Source organism: Mandrillus leucophaeus, unplaced genomic scaffold (assembly GCF_000951045.1).
Source record: "Mandrillus leucophaeus isolate KB7577 unplaced genomic scaffold, Mleu.le_1.0 Scaffold670, whole genome shotgun sequence".
Lineage (NCBI taxonomy): Eukaryota > Metazoa > Chordata > Mammalia > Primates > Cercopithecidae > Mandrillus > Mandrillus leucophaeus.
The window spans coordinates 494,046-514,998 of record NW_012107253.1 but is presented as its reverse complement, the minus strand read 5'-3'; the positions used below and the strand labels follow the sequence as shown (position 1 = coordinate 514,998).

Sequence of the window (20,953 nt, the reverse complement as noted above, 5' to 3'; positions counted from 1 at the left end):
ACCTCGTGATCCGCCCGCCTTGGCCTCCCAAAGTGCTGGAATTACAGGCTTGAGCCACCGCGCCCGGCTATGTTTTTATTCTTCTTCTTGCTATACTGTTTTTTGTTTGTTCATTTGTTAGTTTGTTTGGAGACAGAGTCTCGCTCTTTCGCCCAGGCTGGAGTGCAGAAGCGCAATCTGGGCTCACTACAAGCTCTGCCTCCCAGGTTCAGCCATTCTCTTGCCTCAGCCTCCCGAGCAGCTGGGACTACAAGCGCCTGCGACTACGCCTGGCTAATATTTTGTATTTTTAGTTGAGATGGGGTTTCACCGTGTTAGCCAGGATGGTCTCAATCTCCTGACCTCGTGATCCTTCCGCCTTGGCCTCCCAAAGTGCTGGGATTACAGGCATGAGCCACCATGCTGTACTGTTTTAATAAGAAGAGATGGTGACTTCAAGAAAAATGATGTAAACTGTGTGAAAATTGCTCCCTACCATACTATTCTTTCATCTCAGACCACATGGGTGCATCCTGACATAATCCACAGTCACTAGTTTACTAGTTGTTGTATTTTTCACATGCGTTGGCCATGGAATTTTTCTCTTATTTAGTTATTTGTCATTTTAACTACAATAATCCCATCCCAAAATTTCACTTTAAGCCATTGTCTCAGTAAGAAACATGCTTTCTTCAAGCATATATTGGGTTTATCTACCTATGAGGCAGTGAGGAATGGTGGGAAGATCGCAGATACCGTAGTCAGAAGGTGTGGTTATGCATTACGTTTCTTTCACTTTTTTGTTTCTGACCTGTCAAGGGGAAATACTACCTATCTAATCAGATTTTTATGAGAATGAAAACAAATACTTTATATAAAAGTGCCTTGTAAACTCTGTACATGCTAGTTATCTCCATTTTTTATTATTAGCTGATTTGAGAGGATATCAGTACATCCTTTTTAATAGATGAATTTCTGATTTTTATTGACTCTTTGTAGTTACACTTTTTCTAATTGTAAAGCTAAAATGTTTGTCACCCTTGTACAGAATATATTATCCTTCTGATTTGCAAGTAACCAGTAGTGCAAATACTTCACATTGTTTTCATCACTTTTTTCCATGTGATAGAATTAGCTGTAAGCTTCAGGTGATATATATTGACTTGTGACCATTACTCCTTGTACCAAACAGCTCCTAATTTTTCACCATGTCAGTGGAATAACTATGTAGGCACTTTGGGGATGAGAAAGCTATGTAAGACACTAATCTTACCCCCAAAAAGAAATATTACTGACATTTCATTTTCTGCATTTTTAAAAATCTGCATTGTCAGAGGTCTTTAAAGACAATTTTTCCAGTGACTTGTCCTTGGCTAAACAAAAGAAATACAGTTTTAGTCTTCCATTGCTATAGATGTTTAGAGCTTTACTAATCATGATTGATGAATAAATATTTAAATTGAAACATAATTTAAAGTTGTTACTGAACTTTAAAAACATTTAAAACGTATAAGTGTTATGATGTTCTTTCTTTGTATTTTAAAAAGTCATTATTAGTGTTATTTTGCTTCCTTTTCAGAAGATTGAGGCCTAAACAAAGATTTAGTCAGGTGGACTAAACAAGTCTTTCCTGTTAAACTGTTTTTTCAGGTTTTCTGAAACAAGTGGAAAATCTGGTCATAAACACCTGTTGTTCATATCATTTGTACTTGAACCTATGATTGCGGTCAACTAAAATTCTGTGACATTTGGTTGTTTTTATCCTGAAAGGAATTTCTGCTTCAGGTAGAGAAGATTCATAACCCAAATTTTTTCTCTGATCTGTTGTGAGGAAATAAACTGAGGACACACACACGTACACTCACACACTTTCCACCTGAGTCAAAGCTCTAAGTTATGTTTACAGAATTTCATAAAATTTCTTATTTTTTTGCAGAATTTTTGATTGATTAAGGTCATTCTACCCTTAATTTAAGAGGAATGATAAGAACTTTGAAAGGTCAGATTTAAAAGGTTATGAAATTTAAGGGTGACCACTTGATATTTGCTAGTGTTGAAATACAAGTTTATTAGTTTCTGCAGGTATAAGCTGAAAGATGCTGCCTCTTCTATATTGATTAGCTGTTACAAATAAAATGCAGGAAAAATGTTGCTAATTCAAACAAATGAGAAAAGATTTTCTGAATGAGTAAAAATTCAGAATTATAGACTTTTTAAAATAAGATTTTACAAATTTTGATAAAATGCTAAAAGTCAACTAAGAGCAGTCCTTAGAAAATTTATTTTAATGAGCAGGTAGGAATAATTTGCAATTGGAATATTCATTGCTTACAATTATGTAATTTATAGAATTCCTTGTGTGGCTGAAAACAGCTTGTTCTGAAATACTTCTTCCCCACACCCATCTTAATTCACTTTTAAGAAAGGACTTAGCAATTAATTGGGTGAGTCTTTTCTTAATAATTAGCAAAATGACAAGTTTTATACCAGCTTCAGTCCTGCAATCTATCTTATTTTTTGGCAAATGTTGAAAGATGGGAAAGATTTTTCTTTCATACTGCTGTATGTATCTGTCATTTGAATTCAGTTTTACTATAAGAGAATCAGAATGCAAAATATTATGGTAAAAACCTAGACCTGTATAGGAAAGAGGTGTTTAAAGTGAGGCTGGTAGCTTTGTTGAGATTTTAATGTTTTGGTCAGAGCTCCTGTCTTCACTTTGGCTTAAGAGTTTGTATCTTGTAGAATCCTTTCAGATGTATCAAAAAGTTTGAATCAGAGTTAAAACTTCTATATAAGGGTACCTAGGAAGGAAATCCTGTATCTGCCTTTTATAATTTATGAAAACCTCCAAGTTTGTATAAGTATGAAATGAGATAATGTGATATGATGAAATTAGATAGTGTATATGAGCATACTTTATAAACTATGAAGAACTATAGACAGTTATTATTAATTATCATAGTTCTTTCACGGATATGCTTGGTTCCTGTGACACCATTTTTCTTTTTTTTTGTTTTTTTTTTTTTTTTTTGGAGACGGAGTTTCCCTCTTGTTGCCTAGGCTGAAGTACAATGGCACAATCTCAGCTCACCACAACCTCTGCCTCCCAGGTTCAAGCAATTCGCCTGCCTCAGCCTCCAGAGTAGCTGGGATTACAGGTGCCCACCACCATGCCCAGCTAATTTCGTATTTTTAGTAGAGAGAGGGTTTTGCCATGTTGGTCAGGCTGGTCTTGAACTCCTGACCTCAGGTGATCCACCTGCCTCGGCCTTCCAAAGTGCTGGGATTACAGGTGTGAGCCACTGTGCCGGGCCGATTTTTCTTTATTTAAACTTCGAAATGCCAAATAAATGCAATTAATATTTATCAAATGCCTCATATGTGCCAATATAAGCCCTATTAATAATTTAAATGTTTATGTTTGATTTGTTTGTTTTTGTTTTTGAGAGGGAGTCTCGCTCTGTTGTCTGGGCTGGAGTGCAGTAGCGCAATCTCAGCTCACTACAAGCTCTGCCTCCTGGGTTCACGCCGTTCTCCTGCCTCAGTCTCCCAAGCAGCTGGGACTACAGGTGCCCGCCACCACGCCCAGCTAATTTTTTGTATTTTCAGTAGAGACAGGGTTTCACCGTGTTAGCCAGGGTGGTCTGAATCTCCTGACCTCATGATCCACCCATCTTGGCCTCCCAAAGTGCTGGAATTACAGGCGTGAGTCACCGTGCCCAGCCCAATAATTTAAATGTTAATTGTTCTATTGAAGTAAAATATTTGTCTCTTTGTTACTTCTTATTTTCTTTACAAAAGTATAGAAGTTATAGATGATGGCATTCTTTTAGTAAAAGATTCAAGAATGTCAAAGCATATAGGGAAAAATGAGAAAGGCCATCTCTAACACTGTCTTCCTTTCACTCTCCAGAGTTAGCCAGAATTTGGGATATATCTTTGAAGTTTGTTTTCTTTATATAATATTTACATTCATATACATGTGTGCTTTTTTAAAAAAATGAACATTAATAGAATTATACTGCAGTATACATTTTTCACTTACAAATATTCCTTGGATAGCTTTCTGTGTCAATATATGTAAGTCTCCTTCATTATCTTGGACAAATGCAGAGTATTCTAGAATATTGCCACATAATGGAAAATATAAGATCCATGAACACAGGGACCTTTTCCGTTTTATTTACTGCTATGACTCCAGTTCCTCGAACAGGCTTGGTGTCTGGTAGGTACTCAGTAAATAGACTTAATGAATAATTCATTTAACATATGGATTATTTCTGGTTGTGGCTGTTGAAAATAGTACTGTTGTGAAAATGCTTACTTGCCTCCCTGTGCACACAATGAATCATTTTCTAGGGTAGCCATCCAAATATCTTTTCAAAGACATGGTTTCATTGTCTTGTAGTTTCTGGTGTTGCCAGTGAGAGTTATCATACCAATCTCATTCTGGTTTCTTTGCAGGAAACCTATTTTTGTCCCTCAGAAAAGTTCTAGGACTTTCTCTTCACCTTTGGTGCTCTGAAAGTTTACAACAGTGGGTCTGGACATCGTGTGCTGCTTTTCATTTATCCCAGTCATCACTCACTGAACCCTTTAAACTTCAGAGGCACGCCTTTCTTCAGCTATAGGAAATTTTTTTCTCCTCTGTCTTTTATTGTTTCTTCTCTGTGACTCTTTCTGTTCTCTCCTTCCGAGAATCCTGTTAGATCACAGTTAAAACTTCTGGATATTTCTTTCATGCTTTGTAGCCTTTCTGTCTCACTTTCTGTCATTTTGTGGGATTTGGGGCGGAGAGGAAGATAAATAACTGTGTTCTGTTTGCCATCTTCACCCAGCTTCCTGACATAGTTCTTTTTATCCCACAAGGGTGACTTTTTTTTTAATCTGTCATTTCATTTGTCTCGCAGTCTCTTCCTAAAAAAAAAAAATATGACTCATATTTCATAATAATTGATGGGAGGTTGATATTTATTTAACATGCTTTTGTTTCATAGTCAGCTTTTTTTTAAGATGCTTTTTTTTTTTCAAAGCCATAATACCAATTTAAAAATTAGATTGTGTTGCTTTGTGCTATTGGTAGTGAGCCCAGTCGCTTTAAAACACGTGTTGGTATCTTAATCACTCATCAGGTCCAGGCAGCTCCAAGTGCTGATAAAGGCCTTGATGCTTCTCCAGATGTCTAAATGCTGGGTCCAGGTGCAGTAAGCAGACTATTTGGAGCTGGCACATAGATTCTGAAGCACAACGTATTATTACAAATCAGAGTTTTAGGTTCTTGGTTTCCTAGAGTAATGGTTCTTAAGCCTGGTTCAGTACCAGAATCACCTGTGGTACTTGATAAAACTATAAAGACCCTCTATTAGACCTGTTAAATCAAAATGCTATGGGGAATGGAACTGAGTGCCTATATATCTCTGAAGGCTCTGGAGGTTATTCTGATACGCAGCCAAGTATGACTGTGTTTTCATGTCTGTATATATTTTCTTTTTGTATGGGTTTTCACTGTTCTTACTCTCCGTATGTATTTTTTATTACTCATTCCTCATGAGTAAAATGGCTATACAGTGTCCCTTGGTACAGATGTGTTCTAATTTACATAACATCCCCTCTTGGTAGACATTATTAATATGCTTCTAGTCTTTTTTCATAACAAGTTACTTTAGTACACTTGTACTTGTATACTTGTACGTGTAACTTTGTACACATTTGTGAATATATGGGATAAATTACTAGAAGTGGACTTGTTCAGAGGGTATATATATTTGTGAATTTGAGAGATGTGTTTTCTTTGATTCCAATTTTTAAAATTGTTTTAAAATAGCCATAAAATTGACTGGGTGCAGTGGCTCATGCCTGTAATCCCAGCACTTTGAGTGGCCGAGGCGGGTGGATCTCAAGGTCAGGAGATCAAGACCATCCTAGCTAGCGTGGTGAAACCCTGTCTGTAGTAAAAATACAAAAAATTAGCCAGGCGTGGTGGCAGGTGCCTGTAGTCCCAGCTACTCGGGAGGCTGAGGCAGGAGAATGGCGTGAACCTGGGAGGTGGAGCTTGCAGTGTGCCGAGATCGCGCCACTGCACTCCAGCGTGGACAACAGAGCAAGACTCTGTCTCAAAAACAAACAAACAAAAAAAACCCATAAAATTTACCGTGTAACCATTTTAAATGTACAATTCAGTGGCATTAAACCTTTCGTCTCCAGACCTCTTTTCATCTTGTAAAACTGACTGAAACTCCATACCCATAAACAGTAACTCCCCATTCCTTCTTCTCCCTATCCCTGGCAACTACCATTTTACTTTCTGTCTCTTGGATATCAGCTACTCCAGGAACCTCATATAAGTGGATTGTACGGTATTTGCTTATTTAACTTAGCATAATGTCCTCAAGGTTCATCAAGTTGTAGCATGTCAGAATTGTCTTTCTTTTTAAGGCTGAATAATATTCCATTGTGTGTACATAACACATTTTGTTTTTCCGTTCCTCTGTCATTGGACATATGGATTTCTTCCACACTTTAGCTATTGTGAGTAATGCTGTCATGAACAAGGCTGTACAGATATCTCTTCAAGACCCTGTTTTCAGTTGTTTGGGGTATAGACCCAGAAGTGGAATTGCTGGATCATATGATAATTCTATTTTTAATTTTATTAGGAACCACCATATTTTTGTTTCCCACGGTGACTGAACCATTTTACTTACGTTCCCACCAGCAGTTCATAAAGGTTCTGATTTCTCCGCATCCTCACCAACGCTTCTTATTTTCTGCGTTTTTGTGGTAGTAGCCTTCCTAATGAGTATGAAGTGAAATCTCTTTGTAGTTTGGATTTGCATTTCCCTAGTGATTAGTGAGGTTGAACATCTTTTCATGTGCTTATTTAAGGCCATTTGTATATCTTTTTTGGAGAAATGTTTGTTTAAGTTCTTTGCCCATTTTTGATTTGGTTTTTTCTTGTTCAATTTTGGCAGTTCTCTATGTATTCTGGATATTAATCCCTTATATATGTGATTTGCAAATATTTCAGATTTTTTAATGTATGAAAATACGCGTTTTAATCCTCAAGAGTTAACGTTCTTAAACTGAAAATATTCTTAGCTATTCTTAAATCTTGGAAGTCCTTACATGTTGTTTTTATCTCTTCTTAGGCCAGTACTAAAGTGGAAGTGGACATGGAGAAAGCAGAAAGCCTGCAGGTGACGAGAGGAGACTTCCTTGCTTCTTTGGAGAATGATATCAAACCAGTGAGTATGCCCATTGAGTATATATATAGGCCAAAAAGTAATGATAATAACTCAGGAGAAAAATAAGTGCCGTTTACCCAGTATTATGGAAGGTTATAGCATATGCAGTTTCATAAAATGAGAAAATCTTAATATTGGAAATGTTCAATATGCAAAACATCTGTATAATAATCCCAGTGGCTGGTGATATTACTTACCTGAATATTTTCGTGATAGGAAGCTTACCATCTTGTAAGGCAGGCCATTCAGTTTTGAGACTTTCCAATTATTGTTTTACTTTATATTGAACTAGAGCTAATTTTCTGATTGGTTCTTATACAATCCCAAACTATAGAAACCTAAATTCAGTCCAACTTCCATATGTCAGTCATTAGGATATTTAAAATTGACGCTCACATCCTCCTTCTCCTCTCTCTCTCTTTTCTCCTCAGCCTCCTCCAAGGCATCCCTTTTTCTTGCTCAATACATTTAGTTTCTCTGACTACTGTAGTTTCTAAGACTTAAAAAAAGTGTCAGTTTTCTTAAAAGGCATTCAAAATAGTCATAGTTGAGCTTTAGAATGCAGTATAAGGTTATTAACCCATTTTCCTATAAAACAACTACTAACATTTGAGTAACTTTGGTTAGAGTCCTGTGTTAATACAAAAACAAATTGTAGAAAGTCCCAGTTCTTAAAGAGTGTGTGTTTGGTTTTCTTTCTTAAATGGACCTCAGGTCCATTAAGATTAGTCTTAATCTTTATGACACACTGTTATTAGTCTATATTTTCATGGTGTGTAAAATAAGATATGGTATATGTAGTTTTCTGGGACTTGCTATTTATTAAATATTTTATTGCCAAGAGTCATCTATGTCAGGAATTCCCAACCACCAGTACTGGTCCGTGACCTGTTAGGAACTGGGCCACACAGCAGGAGGTAAGCAGCAAGCAAGTGAGCCTCATCTGTATTTACAGCCACTCCCCATTGTTCGCATTACCACCTGAGCTCTACCTCCTGTCAGATCTTTGGTGACATTAGATTCTCATAGGAGTATGAACTCTGTTGTGAACTGCATATCTGAGGGATCTAGATTGCACACTCCTTATGAGAATCTAATGCCTGATAATCTGTCACTGTCTCCCATCACCCCCAGATGGGACCATATAGTTGCAGGAAAACAAGCTCAGGCTCCCACTGATTCTACATTATGGTGATTTGTATAATTATTTCATTATATATTACAATTTAATAATAATAGAAATAAAGTGCACAATAAATGTAGTGATGTAGTGTGCTTGGGCCGGGCACGGTGGCTCATGCCTGTAATCCTAGCACTTTGGGAGGCTGAGGCGGGCAGATCATGAGGTCGGGAGTTCAAGACCAGCCTAACCAATATGGTGAAACCCTATCTCTACTAAAAATACAAAAATTAGCTGGGCATAGTGGTGCGTGTCTGTAATCCCAACTACTCAGGAGGCTGAGGCAGGAGAATCACTTGAACCCAGGAGGCAGAGGTTGCAGTGAGCCAAGATCGCACAACTGCACTCCAGCCTGGGTGACAGAGCGAGACTCTGTCTCAAACAAACAAAAAAAAAAGTAATGCACTTGAAACATCCCGAAATCACCGCCTTCCCCTGCATGGAAAAATTGTCTTCTATGAAACTCGTCCCTGATGCCACAAAGGTTGGGGACTGCTGATCTATATGATTTCTTATAACTAGACATCATTCATTTTCATGCTGAATAGCATTCCATTGTGTGACTACCACAGTTCATCTGTTTTCCTGTTGATTGTGAATGTTGTCAGTTTTTTATTAAAAACAGATTTGTTATAAGCATTCTTGAATGAATTTCTCTTATTTAGGAATAAAATTATTGGGTTGTTGGATATATGAATGTCCAGCTTTAAAAAAACATTTCCCAGTGGTTGAACCAGTTAACACTGCCCCCAATACTGTGAAAAATATCCGTTTGTTCTGTATCCTTTCTGACACTTGGTATTATCAGATTTATTTTTTATTTATTTTTGAGATGAAGTCTCACTCTGTCGCCCAGACTGGAGTGCAATGGTGCAATCTCAGCTCACTGCAACCTTCATCTCCCAGATTCAAGCAGTTCTCCTGCCTCAGCCTCCCGAGTAGCTGGGATTACAGGTGCCTGCCACCATGCTTGGCTAATTTTTGTATTTTTAGTAGAGACGGGGTTTCGCCATGTTGGCCAGGCTGGTCTCGAACTCCTGACCTCAGGTTGTTTGTCTGCCTCGGCTTTCCAAAGTACTGGGATTACAGGTGTGAGCCACTGCACCCAGCCTCAGATTTAATTTTTGCCGTTCAGTTGGGTGTAAAATGAGATCTCATTTCAGTCTTGATTTGCATTTTGGTTATTACTTAAGAACTTAAGCATTTCTCCATATGTTAATTAACCACACGCATGTGTTGTGTGAAATACTGTTCAAGTCTTTTGCCTATTTTTCTGTTGTACTGCTTATTTGACTAATACAAGTTCTTTATATACTTTTTTCTCAATTTTGTATTGTGTTAAAATACATATGAAGTTTACCATTGTAATCATTTTTAAATGTATAGTTCAGTGGTATTAAGCACATTCATAATGTTGTGTAATCATCACCACCATCCATCTCCAAAACTCTTTTCTTCTTGAACTGAAATTCTATACCCATTAAACAATAATTCTTTTTTCCTTCCCCTGCAACACCTGACAGCCACCATTCTACTGTCCATCTTTATGAATTTCACTAATCTTAAGTACCTCATATAAGTGAAATCATAGTATTTGTCTTTTTGTAACTGGCTTGTTTAATGTAGCATAATGTCCTCAAGGTTCACCCATCTTGCAGCAAGGGTCTGGAGGATAAAACAAAAAAAAATGAAGTTATGGGATATGTAAGGAAGATATACACGTTATGTATCTTGGGAGAGTCACTGTTTTATGGTTCAGGTATCTTAAAGCTTCTGTTGTGAGGCTTGGAGTATATAACTGGAAAAATTAAAGACAAAAGCCAGCCTATAATTTTTTTTTTTTTTAAATGAGATGGAGTCTCTCTCTATCTCCCAGGCTGGAGTGCAATGGCGTGATCTCAGCTCACTGCAACCTCCGCCTCCCGGGTTCGAGAGATTCTCCTACCTCAGCCTCCCAAGTAGCTAGGATTACAGGCACACACCACCACAGCCAGCTAATTTTTGTATTTTTAGTATAGATGGGGTTTCACCATGTTGGCTAGGTTGGTCTGGAACTCCTGGCCTCAGGTGATCTGCCTGCCTCAGCCTCCCAAAGTGCTGGGATTACAGGCTTGAGTCACTGCGCCCAGCTGTAAAAATTTCTTAGAACAGCCATTCGGCCGGTATGAATTAGGCTCATCATTACTTTTTACACTACTACAGAATTTGCCATATCCAGGCCAAAGAATGAGGACCTTCCTCTGTATGCAGGAATCAAAGGACCAGTATATGCAAGGAGACTACCTAAAAAGTGGTCTGAAAAATTATTTTGTGGCAAAGTAATAGAGATATGAGATCGCTGGATACTGTTTCAGAGACAGTGTTACAAAAACAGCTTTGTGTGAGGTGCATGTTCTAAAGAACTGTTAAAACTATTCCATACATCAGGTAGTCAAAAGTTGACTTTTTGAGGGATGTGATGATATTTTAAAAGTTGAAATTCTCAAGATACATGATCTTTACATGTACGTGATCTTTACATATGGTAGGTTATGTTTTCCTATTCTGTTAACCTCGTGAAAATCCAATTCAGTTGTAAATACTAAAGTTATTGACTACTTTTGGCAGCTGTTTTGATGGGAGGTATAACCTTTGAGATTAAAAGTTGAAAATAAAGAAGGGTGCAATTTAAGCTCCAATATATAGTGAACACAAATAGAATTATTATCTGTATTAATTGCTTTTATATCCTTTTCATTACAGCTGCTCATTTCTATCTCATCCTAAATCTTGTATTTACACATATAAACTTACGTTGGTGCCATTTAACTATGTCCCCTACCACAAAGTTGATGTGAACATGATCTTCTCATTACCATTTCGTATTCTCATGTTAATCCATAGCACCTGCAATCAGTGTTAAGGTAGTATATTTGTCAACTGCGCTGTTTCTAATTTTTGAGTCCATAATCTCTTTTTTCCTTTGTTCTTAACAGAACAGCCTCAAACTGCATAGTGTTGATAAAAATAAGCACATTGGAACATACTCTTTCTGTCAGGAATTATGAGGGTTTGAGCTCTGGTAGATTCTGAGCCTAAAATCCATTGTTTTTATTCCATGAGGTCATTCAAAGCAGCCTTTTTTTTCCTATTGGGAAAAAAGTTAAATGATAAATTATACAAGTTGTTTTGCTTTCCAGGCTTTTTATATTAATATGGGATAGTGATCAATATCTTTAGCATGTACGAATTATAACTCATCTTTTATACTGTTAAATATTTTAGTTTTTAACACTAATGCTCAAAATGCTTTAAACTGTCCTTTTTCTTAATAGGCATTTGGCACAAACCAAGAGGATTATGCAAGTTACATTATGAACGGTATCATCAAATGGGGTGACCCAGTTACTCGAGTTCTAGATGATGGGGAGCTGCTAGTGCAGCAGACTAAGAACAGTGACCGCACACCATTGGTCAGCGTGCTTCTGGAAGGTGAGGACGAATGAGGAGATGGGATTAAAAGTTAAAGGAAAAACAGCATTTTTTAAAAGCCCTTAAGCACATTCTAGAAAATTGAATTCTTTCCCATTTTTAACCTTGTTCTTGATCTGAAAATAGTAATCCAGTCTATGTACCAATATTATGTACAAATTAAAATTCTCTTGGGGTAGAATGTTACTGAGGAATGATAGTAACTAGTTTTCTTGTAGGATTATATCTGTATTTCTGTGGCACTTAATACACCGAATGATGCCACATAGCTTCAATTCAATTAAATAAATATTTACTGAGTACTTGCATTTTAGTCATTCAACTAGTTGCTGGGGATGCAAAGACATTCAAGTATTCATTCAGTCTGGTCATGAACAAAGGCAGTGTAAAGAAATTCCTGACTACAGTGTGTGTGTGTAAAGTTGTGTGAATACAAGTCATTTTGCATAGGGGTGGTCGAGAAAACTAGAGATGATATTTAATCTAGGCCTTGAAAGACCAGTTAGGATTTTACTGAGTAGACAGACAAAAGGGGAAGAACATTCCATTCACAAATAATTAATTTACAGTTATAATTAGTATGACAGCAGAAAAGTTCAGTGAGGCCCCATGACAAGGGAACCTAACTACCTTTAAAGGTCTGGGGGGTGAGAGCTCCCTGAGAGAAACATATTAAGCCATAACTTGACCAGTGAGGAGACTCTGGCCAGGCAAAGTCATTGGGGAAGATGTTTGAAGCAGAGCATGTAAGTCCTGGGCAGGAAGGAGCTTGAAACAGAAAGGAAGATTGTCCTGACATGAGACTGTAGAAGCAGACAGAATCCAGTTCATATAAAACCTTGTAGGCCATGTTAAAGATTTAGACTATCTTAGGGGCAATGGAAAGCCATTTGTAGGATTTTAAGCAGTGAAGCTACATCATCATGACTGCTTTATGATGGAGAATGGATTGGAGGGGCAAAAAGATACAGGAGAGACTATTTTGGTTAGAAGCAGTTGGATTAGCCTTAATGAGAGTCGATTGTGGTTTGAAGCATGTGGAGTAGTGTAGATGGAGATAAGTAGACTAATTAGAAATATTTAGGAGATAGAATAAAAATGACCACATTATTATTGTCAATCATAATTAAGCTAACATTTTTTGAGCCCTTGCTATTTGCCAGTCACTCTACTAGCACCGTGCACATACTATCTATTTAAACCCCACTTAAGTCCTCCAAGGGTCGATGCTGCTGTTGTCTCTATTTTGTAGGTGGAGAAGCGGAAACTTAGAAATATTTGTTAGGTTGGATGTGGGCAGACGTATCAAACATGACCCCCTGGGTTCTGGCGTACACAGCCTGGTAAATGATGCTGTTTACTAAGATTGGGAACACTAACGGAAAGCAGATTTCTGGAAGAAAGTTGATGAGTTCAGTTTTGAACATGTTAAATTCAAGGGTCATATAGGAGAAGTAAATCGGAAATGTTGATCTGCCTGCCTGTTGGATATGTGGGTCTGGCTGGCAGTAGACTCATGAGTTGTCAGTATATAAGACTGTGGTTGAAGCCATGGGAGTGGATGAAATCACTTACAGTGAGGGTATTGGTTGAGATGAAAAGGAGGACTAGAACTTGTCTCTGAGGCATGTTAACACTTAAGGACTAAACAGAGCAGAAAATTGACAAAAGAGACTGAGCAAGAGTAACCAGAGAGGAAAGAGGGGAAAGAGAGAATGTGTATTACAGAAGCCAAGAAAAGAAACATATTTTAAGAAAGAGGGAAATTATGAATTGTATCAAATGCTCCTAAGAGGCTGAAAAAGATACCAAAGTGTTTGTTGGGTTTGATGACATGGAGATCATTTGTGACCTTGATGGGAGCCTGTTCGGTGTAATGGGGCTGGGAGCCATAAGATTTAGTGAGGATGGGTGGGAGGTGAGGAACAAAAGCAGCCAGTGTAAATAATTACATAGGCAAGTTCCATTTTGAAGGGAGAAGAAGGTGTAGTGTTGAGGGGTATGATATCCAGAAAGTTTTTTGTTGTTATTTAATAAACTGTCAGATAGACTAGAACATGCTAAAACACTTTTGGAAAGGCCTCAGGGAAGAGGAAGAAGTTGAACATATGGGAGAAAGGAACAATCAGTAATGTCAGGTTCCTGAGAAGATGGGAAGGAAAGTTTGATTGGTTTGTGGTTGAATGAGGGACACAGCTTCCAAAACAGGGAAGGGAAGGCAGGGATGTCTAAGTGTAGGTAAGTTTGTAGATTTGCTTGCCTTTATGAGAAAGCCTGGGTCTTTAGAATTCTAGCTTTTTACATCACATTTGCTTCTAATAAGGCAGTTTTCCCCTGCCCCCAATATCAGCTCCTAAGAAGATTGTATTTTTTTGTTAGACAAATGATTTGATAGAACTAATAACGTAAGTACTGATATGCATTTGAATGCATTCTCTTAAGAAGCAAAACCCTTATACTCTGATTATTTTGCCAAAAGTTTGAAAGATTAAGGGTATGTGAGAATGTCAGGAGGCATGTATTTCACCATACTTTTGAGAAATGCTAATTAGTTCGTTAAGTTTAGTTGCTAATAAATAAGAGAAAACATGTCTGCTGTGAAATTGTGTCAGGAAATGTTAATGAGCAACTAGTCAAGACCTCAGTATGTTCTGGATAAAAGTTTAAACTTGTTTTATTTCCCTTTGCTTAGGTTGGCTTTTTTCCCCTGACTTGCTCATGTCTTTATGCAGGCCCTCCTCACAGTGGGAAGACTGCTTTAGCTGCAAAAATTGCAGAGGAATCCAACTTCCCGTTCATCAAGATCTGTTCTCCTGATAAAATGATTGGCTTTTCTGAAACAGCCAAATGTCAGGCCATGAAGAAGGTATCAAGATTTTACTTTCATTTTAATTTCCTATCTCTTAAATGTGTGTGTGTGTGCACATATATATGCCTTTGTACATGTATACATATAAACCCATAGCAACTGTGTCCTTCTCAATTGGAACCAAATTATCAGAATTTGGGGGGAAACAGTGACTGCTTTAGATTTTTTAACTTTGTAATGTATTTTATTGAGTACCTTTACCTTCTAAATTATGCTTTGTTTAATACATATTAAGATTGTTTCATTTCCTAGTTTTGTATCAATTTTATTAAAAGAGTCATAGTTGAAAATGTTTGAATAAAGTGGGACAAATTCATTTAGGATTTTTTAAAGTTCTTTCATTATGGTACAGAGTTGAACTGTTTGGGGTCAATTAAGTTGAGGAAGACAGAGATGTATTGATGGGAAAATAGTCCCAGGAATCCTTACAAAAGGATAGTTTTATATTAGGCAATAATCAGAATCTGCTTGGTAACTTGATGCAGTTCTCATCCATCTTCCTTTCTCCAAGTGCCACTCGTCACCTTCTTAATTAACATGGCCACTTTATACCATCAGTGAAGTTAGAACAGCATAGAATAGAATCCTAGAGCTGAAAAGTCTGTAAGACCATCTGGTCCATCTCTCTCACATTCAAGCAAGTGCCATGCAACAACAACAAAAATCAATGATGAAGACTCTAAATGGCTGTTCCATCTTACTTGTTAGATCATGTTTCCATTGCTCTTCTAATTTTGCATACTACCAGTCAAATTATTTCTTATATCCATCTGAAGTATTTCTTTTATGTAAATTCTTTTTTTCATGCTTGATCTTTTATAGATATGAACTGACTGTGTAAGTCCAAGAAATGCGGGAAAATCAGAATGAGGTGAAAGAATCTTGAGAATTGAAGTGCTACCTAGTAAAGACAGGTCAGGGTTTTCTTTTAAGTTGCTCTTAGGTATTCGCTCTATAAGGATATAGGGTAGAATTCTTCGGTGTTTCTTTGGGAAAGAGACTGAGGAGGAGAAATAGATTTAAAAGGAAGATGACTCCCAAAAAATGTAAGCTTGAAAAGCTAGTCTCTTGTTTGTGCAGGTGGCAGAAAATTGCACAGGGTACTTCAGATGGATGGAGGAAGCAGAACTTGTAGCAGGATTCCAGGCATAAACACTGAAGAGTCCAGAGAAATACATAAAAATCTTTGAAATTGAGTGTGAAAGAGAAATATTGCCAGACTCAAAAAGAACTTATAATATCATATTCTGTCTCTGAGGTGAAACCAGTAGTATCTGTCCTTCCCAGGAAAATCTGAATAGAATAATGGGGACCAGTAATTTCCCTAGAGTAGGTAGGGCTGTTTTTCTTTGTTTTTTTGTTTTCCCTTTGATGGGAACCCTTAACCCACTTCTTCTGGTAAAAATTTAAATAGCAGCCCTTGAAATCTGTAGCTGTTGAATGTCCCATTTATTTATTGAATAGCTAATTCTATTTGCATTTTCCTAAATCATCTATTCCTGTGCTTTTTCAAAAGTAGTAGTCAGCTTTGCAGATGGTAAATTACTCCATTGCTTTCCACCAGCTGCCAGCTTCTACCTCAGATGTACTCTGAGATGTGGGTGGATGGTCCTAGTTTTTCTATAAAGTTTTTTAAAAGTACTTTAGGCTTCTGCAGATCAAAGCTACTTTGTAAGTGTGAGATATTATCATTTTTATTATTTTAATCTCTTGCAAATTGACTTGAAGGGGGAAGGTAATATGTGCTGATTTTAGAGGCTTAAATGGTTAAATTAATGGCTTAATAACTTATGATTTAATCTTCAAATTGTTGAAGCCTTTCAAGGTAGAGTTTTAGATGAGTGGAAGGCTAGGGAGTATAAAAATAAGTGTCCATACAAGCTTATTCAAAATTGTTTTAATTCGTGATTCACTGCCCGGATCATCCATGCACTCTTAAACTTATAAAAACTATTTCTGCTTCAGCAGTATAATAAATTTATATTAGAATTTTTGGTTTTCCTTGGGGGAAAAATACTATTCTTTGTAATTAAAGTTCAGAAAAGAGAAAAGAATGAAGCATAGGTGTCTTGGAAATATATTAGGAATATTACAAAATCTTTCCCTGCAAATAGTTTTCACATTGTTACCTAATGATAGGTTGACAAAAGCCTAAGGGCTCAAACCAGTCTAAAGATGCTAAGTCTTCCAGGTTGTTTTTGAAAAGGAAATGTAAATGTCATTCTTTAGTATAAGTTCTAGTCTACCTCCCACTACTGTTCTTGCCCCTCCGTTTTTAGTGTGAGGATGGGAAGATGTTTTAATTTTTTTTCAGAGCACAAATAATTTATAAAGTTTTGTATTTCTGGAGAAAACCTTTCTTTTGTTGTAAGTGCAAAAAATAAGGTAGCTTTTTCTAATTACAGAAATAATTTAGAAAATACAAGAAAGAACAGAAGAAAATAAAAATAAATTCATATTTGTCCTTCAATTCTCTTTACCACTCAGACACGCATATACACATGAACACATTTACCCCTCCCTTATATATTGGGAATGACATTGAAACATACTGGTGTAAACTTGTTTTTTTCACTTAAAATATTATGAACTTTTTTCAGTGTAACTAAAGCTTATCTGAGTATTATTTTAAATTAATAGCTGTCTAATATCTGAACAGTCCCTTTTTTGTTGGACCATTAGGTTGTTTCCAGGTTTTTTTCATAATTATAAATAATATGTGTGTCAAAGAGTTATCTAAACTCCCAAGGTCATTGCAGCAGTATTCACAGTAGTGGAATGGAATCAACCTGAATGTCCCTCAGGATGAATGTCCCTCAGGATGAATGGATAAAGAAAATGTGGTACATATACACTGTGGACTATAACACAGCCATTTAAAAAGAATGAAATCCTTGTCATTTGCAACAACATGGATGAAGGAGCTGGAAGACATTATGTTAAGTGAAAGAAGCCAGGCACAAAAAGTCAAATATCACATGTCCTCATTCATATATGGGAACTAAACAATTGAACTCACGGAGGTAGAGTTAGAGTGATGGTTATCAGAGGCTGGGAAGGGTAGTGGGGATGGGAGAATAAGGAGGAGATAGTCAATGGGTATAAAAATACCGTTAAATAGAAGTAATAAGATCTAGTGTTCAACAGCACAATAAATTAACTATACTTAAAGGCGTGGTGGTTCACGCCTGTAATCCCAGCATTTTGTGAGGCTGAGGTGGGGGGATCACGAGGTCAGGAGTTCGAGACCAGCCTGACCAGCATGGTGAAACCCTGTCTCTACTAAAAATACAAAAATTAGCTAGTTGTGGTGGCACACGCCTGTAATCCCAGCTACTCGGGAGGCTGAGGCAGGAGAATTGCTTGAACCCGGGAGGGGGAGGTTGCAGTGAGCCGAGATCACACCCCTGCACTCCAGCCTGGGCGACAGTGCGAGACTCTGTCTAAAAAATGAAATTATGTATAGTTCAGGGAGAGGGTGTGGTGGCGGTGGCAATGGCAGGGGAAAGAGTTGGAGCAGTGCCAGTGGCAGGCGAACAAGGTGACGGAAATCATGCTTAACAATTTGAACAAGATCCTGGAGCATGATGGGAAACTGGCCAAACTGGAGCAGTGTTCAGACCAACTCCTGGATATGTGCTCAGCCTTCAGCAAGACAACAAAGACCCCGGTCCACACGAAGTGCTGGGAGAACATCCATTGCTGGATCTGCTTGGGGCTAGTGGTGGGTGGTGGCCTGTTCATCATCCTGATTGAGTGGCTGGCCATCTTCTTCCCTCGGAGCAGTGACACCAGTAATGCCCCATGGACCAGGATGCAGATACCACCTCAGGGCCTGGGGACTGACTCAGCTGGTCCTGAGGGAGAAGGTGGCTGCTCTGGCCAGTTCTGATCTCCAGAGAACCTTGGTGTTTGCTCTACCCTGACCCACCCCAATGAGTGCCAAAAGGCAGCCCCAATGTGTGCACCCCTGCATTTCCTGTCACGTCACAGACTGGCCTTCGAGGGCACGCTGCTGTACTGGCCATGCGGGGCCAGCCCCACCTGAAGCTCAGTAAAAGCTGTTGTTTGATTTTTTTAAAAAATTATATATAGTTCAAAATAACTACAAGAGTGGAAATTGAATATTCCTAACAAAAATAAATGATACATGCTTAATGAGTTTCACAACTACCCTTATTTGATCATTACATGTTTTATACTTGTATCAAAATAGTGCATGTACTCCATAAATATGTATAGTTATTTTGTAGCCATAATAACTAAATCTTAAAAATTTATATAAAAACAGTATTCCATAGGACTACCAAACTAGGGAAATTACTGCCCCCATTTATTAGGTTTTTCTTCACTAGAGTAGCATAACATGACAGAGAATTTGGGCTTGCTCAGCTCTCCACACTGACCAGCCGAATGACCTTGGATACGTCATTTAACCTATAAGCCACTGTTTTCTCTTCTGTCAAATGAAGATAATAACTGCATTGTAGGGTTATTGTGAGAATTTGATGGTAATTTCTGTAAAGTATCACACAGTGCCTGGGATATAATATGAAATCAATGAAGTGTACTGGGTATTTTTACTTATTCTTATACATACGTTTTTTATTATTTCCTTACGACAAATTCTCAGAAGTGTGATTGCTAAGGTAAAAATGTTAGTATTGTAAAGATATTTGATACATACTGCTATCAAAACTCTTAGGTAAAAAATACTCTTGGTTTTATAAAGCCTACCCCTTCAGAAATTTGTGATAGTTTACACCTGTAGCCGCGTCATATAAGAGTATGAGTTTCTTGGGATTCTCACCTGTTTTTTATATTATTAAAATATTTTTGCCAGTTTGATAGGCAGAAGGTTAGCATTTAATTATTTCTTTAGCTACATTTCAATGACTAAATGCTCACATTTAAAGATTTTTCAAAATGTTTTGCAATGACAATAGTCTGTGAAACTCAGAAATATGTAACACATTAATTTTTGTTAAGGACTTGTGGTCTGAATTAGTTAATTCATAGAGCATCTTTACATACCATTTGATTACTTAAACCAACAGGTAAGAGTTTTTGTTAGGGAGGGCTGTTAGGCTTGCTTTAATGAGTACATGAGATTTTATTATAATCATACTATTGCCTCTTTTTCACAAATGGATGGTGCTAAAATACATGAAAGTAGTTTATTCTCAATTAATTTAAAATTCACCTTGTACTTCTCTTAATTTGCTTATTAGTGAATCCTTTCTCCATGGATAAACTCCTCAACACTGCTGAAGTATGTATGAGGTATTGTCCTCACATTCTGGGGGGTATACCATATGTTCCATTAAGATATTTGAAGTATTCACAGACCTTCCCCTTCTCCCCTATTTTATGTTTGCTTCCCAAACTTCATTCTATTTTAAAATTTTAATTCCTTTGTCCATTTTTGCATCAATACTTTTTTAAAAATCTATTTTACTAGTTCTATTCGTGCCATTAAATGAACAAAAGAAGAAAGCAGAATTTGATTTTAGCTAATTACCTAATCTTGATGCTTTCTGAGTATACAATCAGTAGAGACGAAATAGAACAATCAGATAGAACTAAATTGTTTGAACAAAACTAAGTAAAACTACCAGTGATTTATAAAACTGTACCCATTAATAACATGATATAGTCTTATTTTCAAAGGATTGAAAATTAATGGAAGAAATTTTCCTTTCCACTAGCTTTGCAAGAAAGAAATAATCTTCTTTGAATATCCTCCTGTAAATCCCACTGCAAATTGTAGTCTGCACAGAACAGAATCATGATGCCTAATCCTCCTCTTTTCATGGTTTAGTCTATACAAAGAGCAGAGCTGGAAATGGGATCTTTTGACAGCAGTTACTAAGCAACAGAATTTGGGTGTTTTTGGTTAACATCCTAATATATAATGTAGCTGATTTGTTGAAGTTTGTGCATGTATTAACTGAGAGAAGTGGGCACTCCGGAAGTGACTACAGGTCCCTGTATGGCGGGGGGGTGGGTATTTGTTGTTGTTTTGTTCAATACACTGTGTCTTTTGGCACTTGTATCTCTTTGGCATAGAAAGGAGGCTGGTGCAGAACTTTCAGACCTTGTGACTTTTTATATTATTAAGCATACCCTTCTCTGTGGCTCACAATATGTGAAAATGTAAGATTTTTTTCCTGAAAAGCAGGGAGAACAAATAAAGGATTTTAAGGT

General features: G+C 37.2%; 1 protein-coding gene across 5 annotated transcripts in view; it reads left to right on the top strand.

Moving 5' to 3' along the window:
• NSF (N-ethylmaleimide-sensitive factor) overlaps positions 1-20,953 on the top strand; it is a 164,549-nt gene that overhangs the window by 102,970 nt on the left and 40,626 nt on the right. For all 5 annotated transcript variants that reach the window (XM_012001929.1, XM_012001930.1, XM_012001932.1 and 2 more), the window contains 3 exons: positions 7,131-7,226; positions 11,721-11,877; positions 14,610-14,743. In XM_012001929.1, coding sequence (XP_011857319.1) covers positions 7,131-7,226; positions 11,721-11,877; positions 14,610-14,743 — 387 coding nt within the window. The remainder of the gene's footprint in view (positions 1-7,130; positions 7,227-11,720; positions 11,878-14,609; positions 14,744-20,953) is intronic.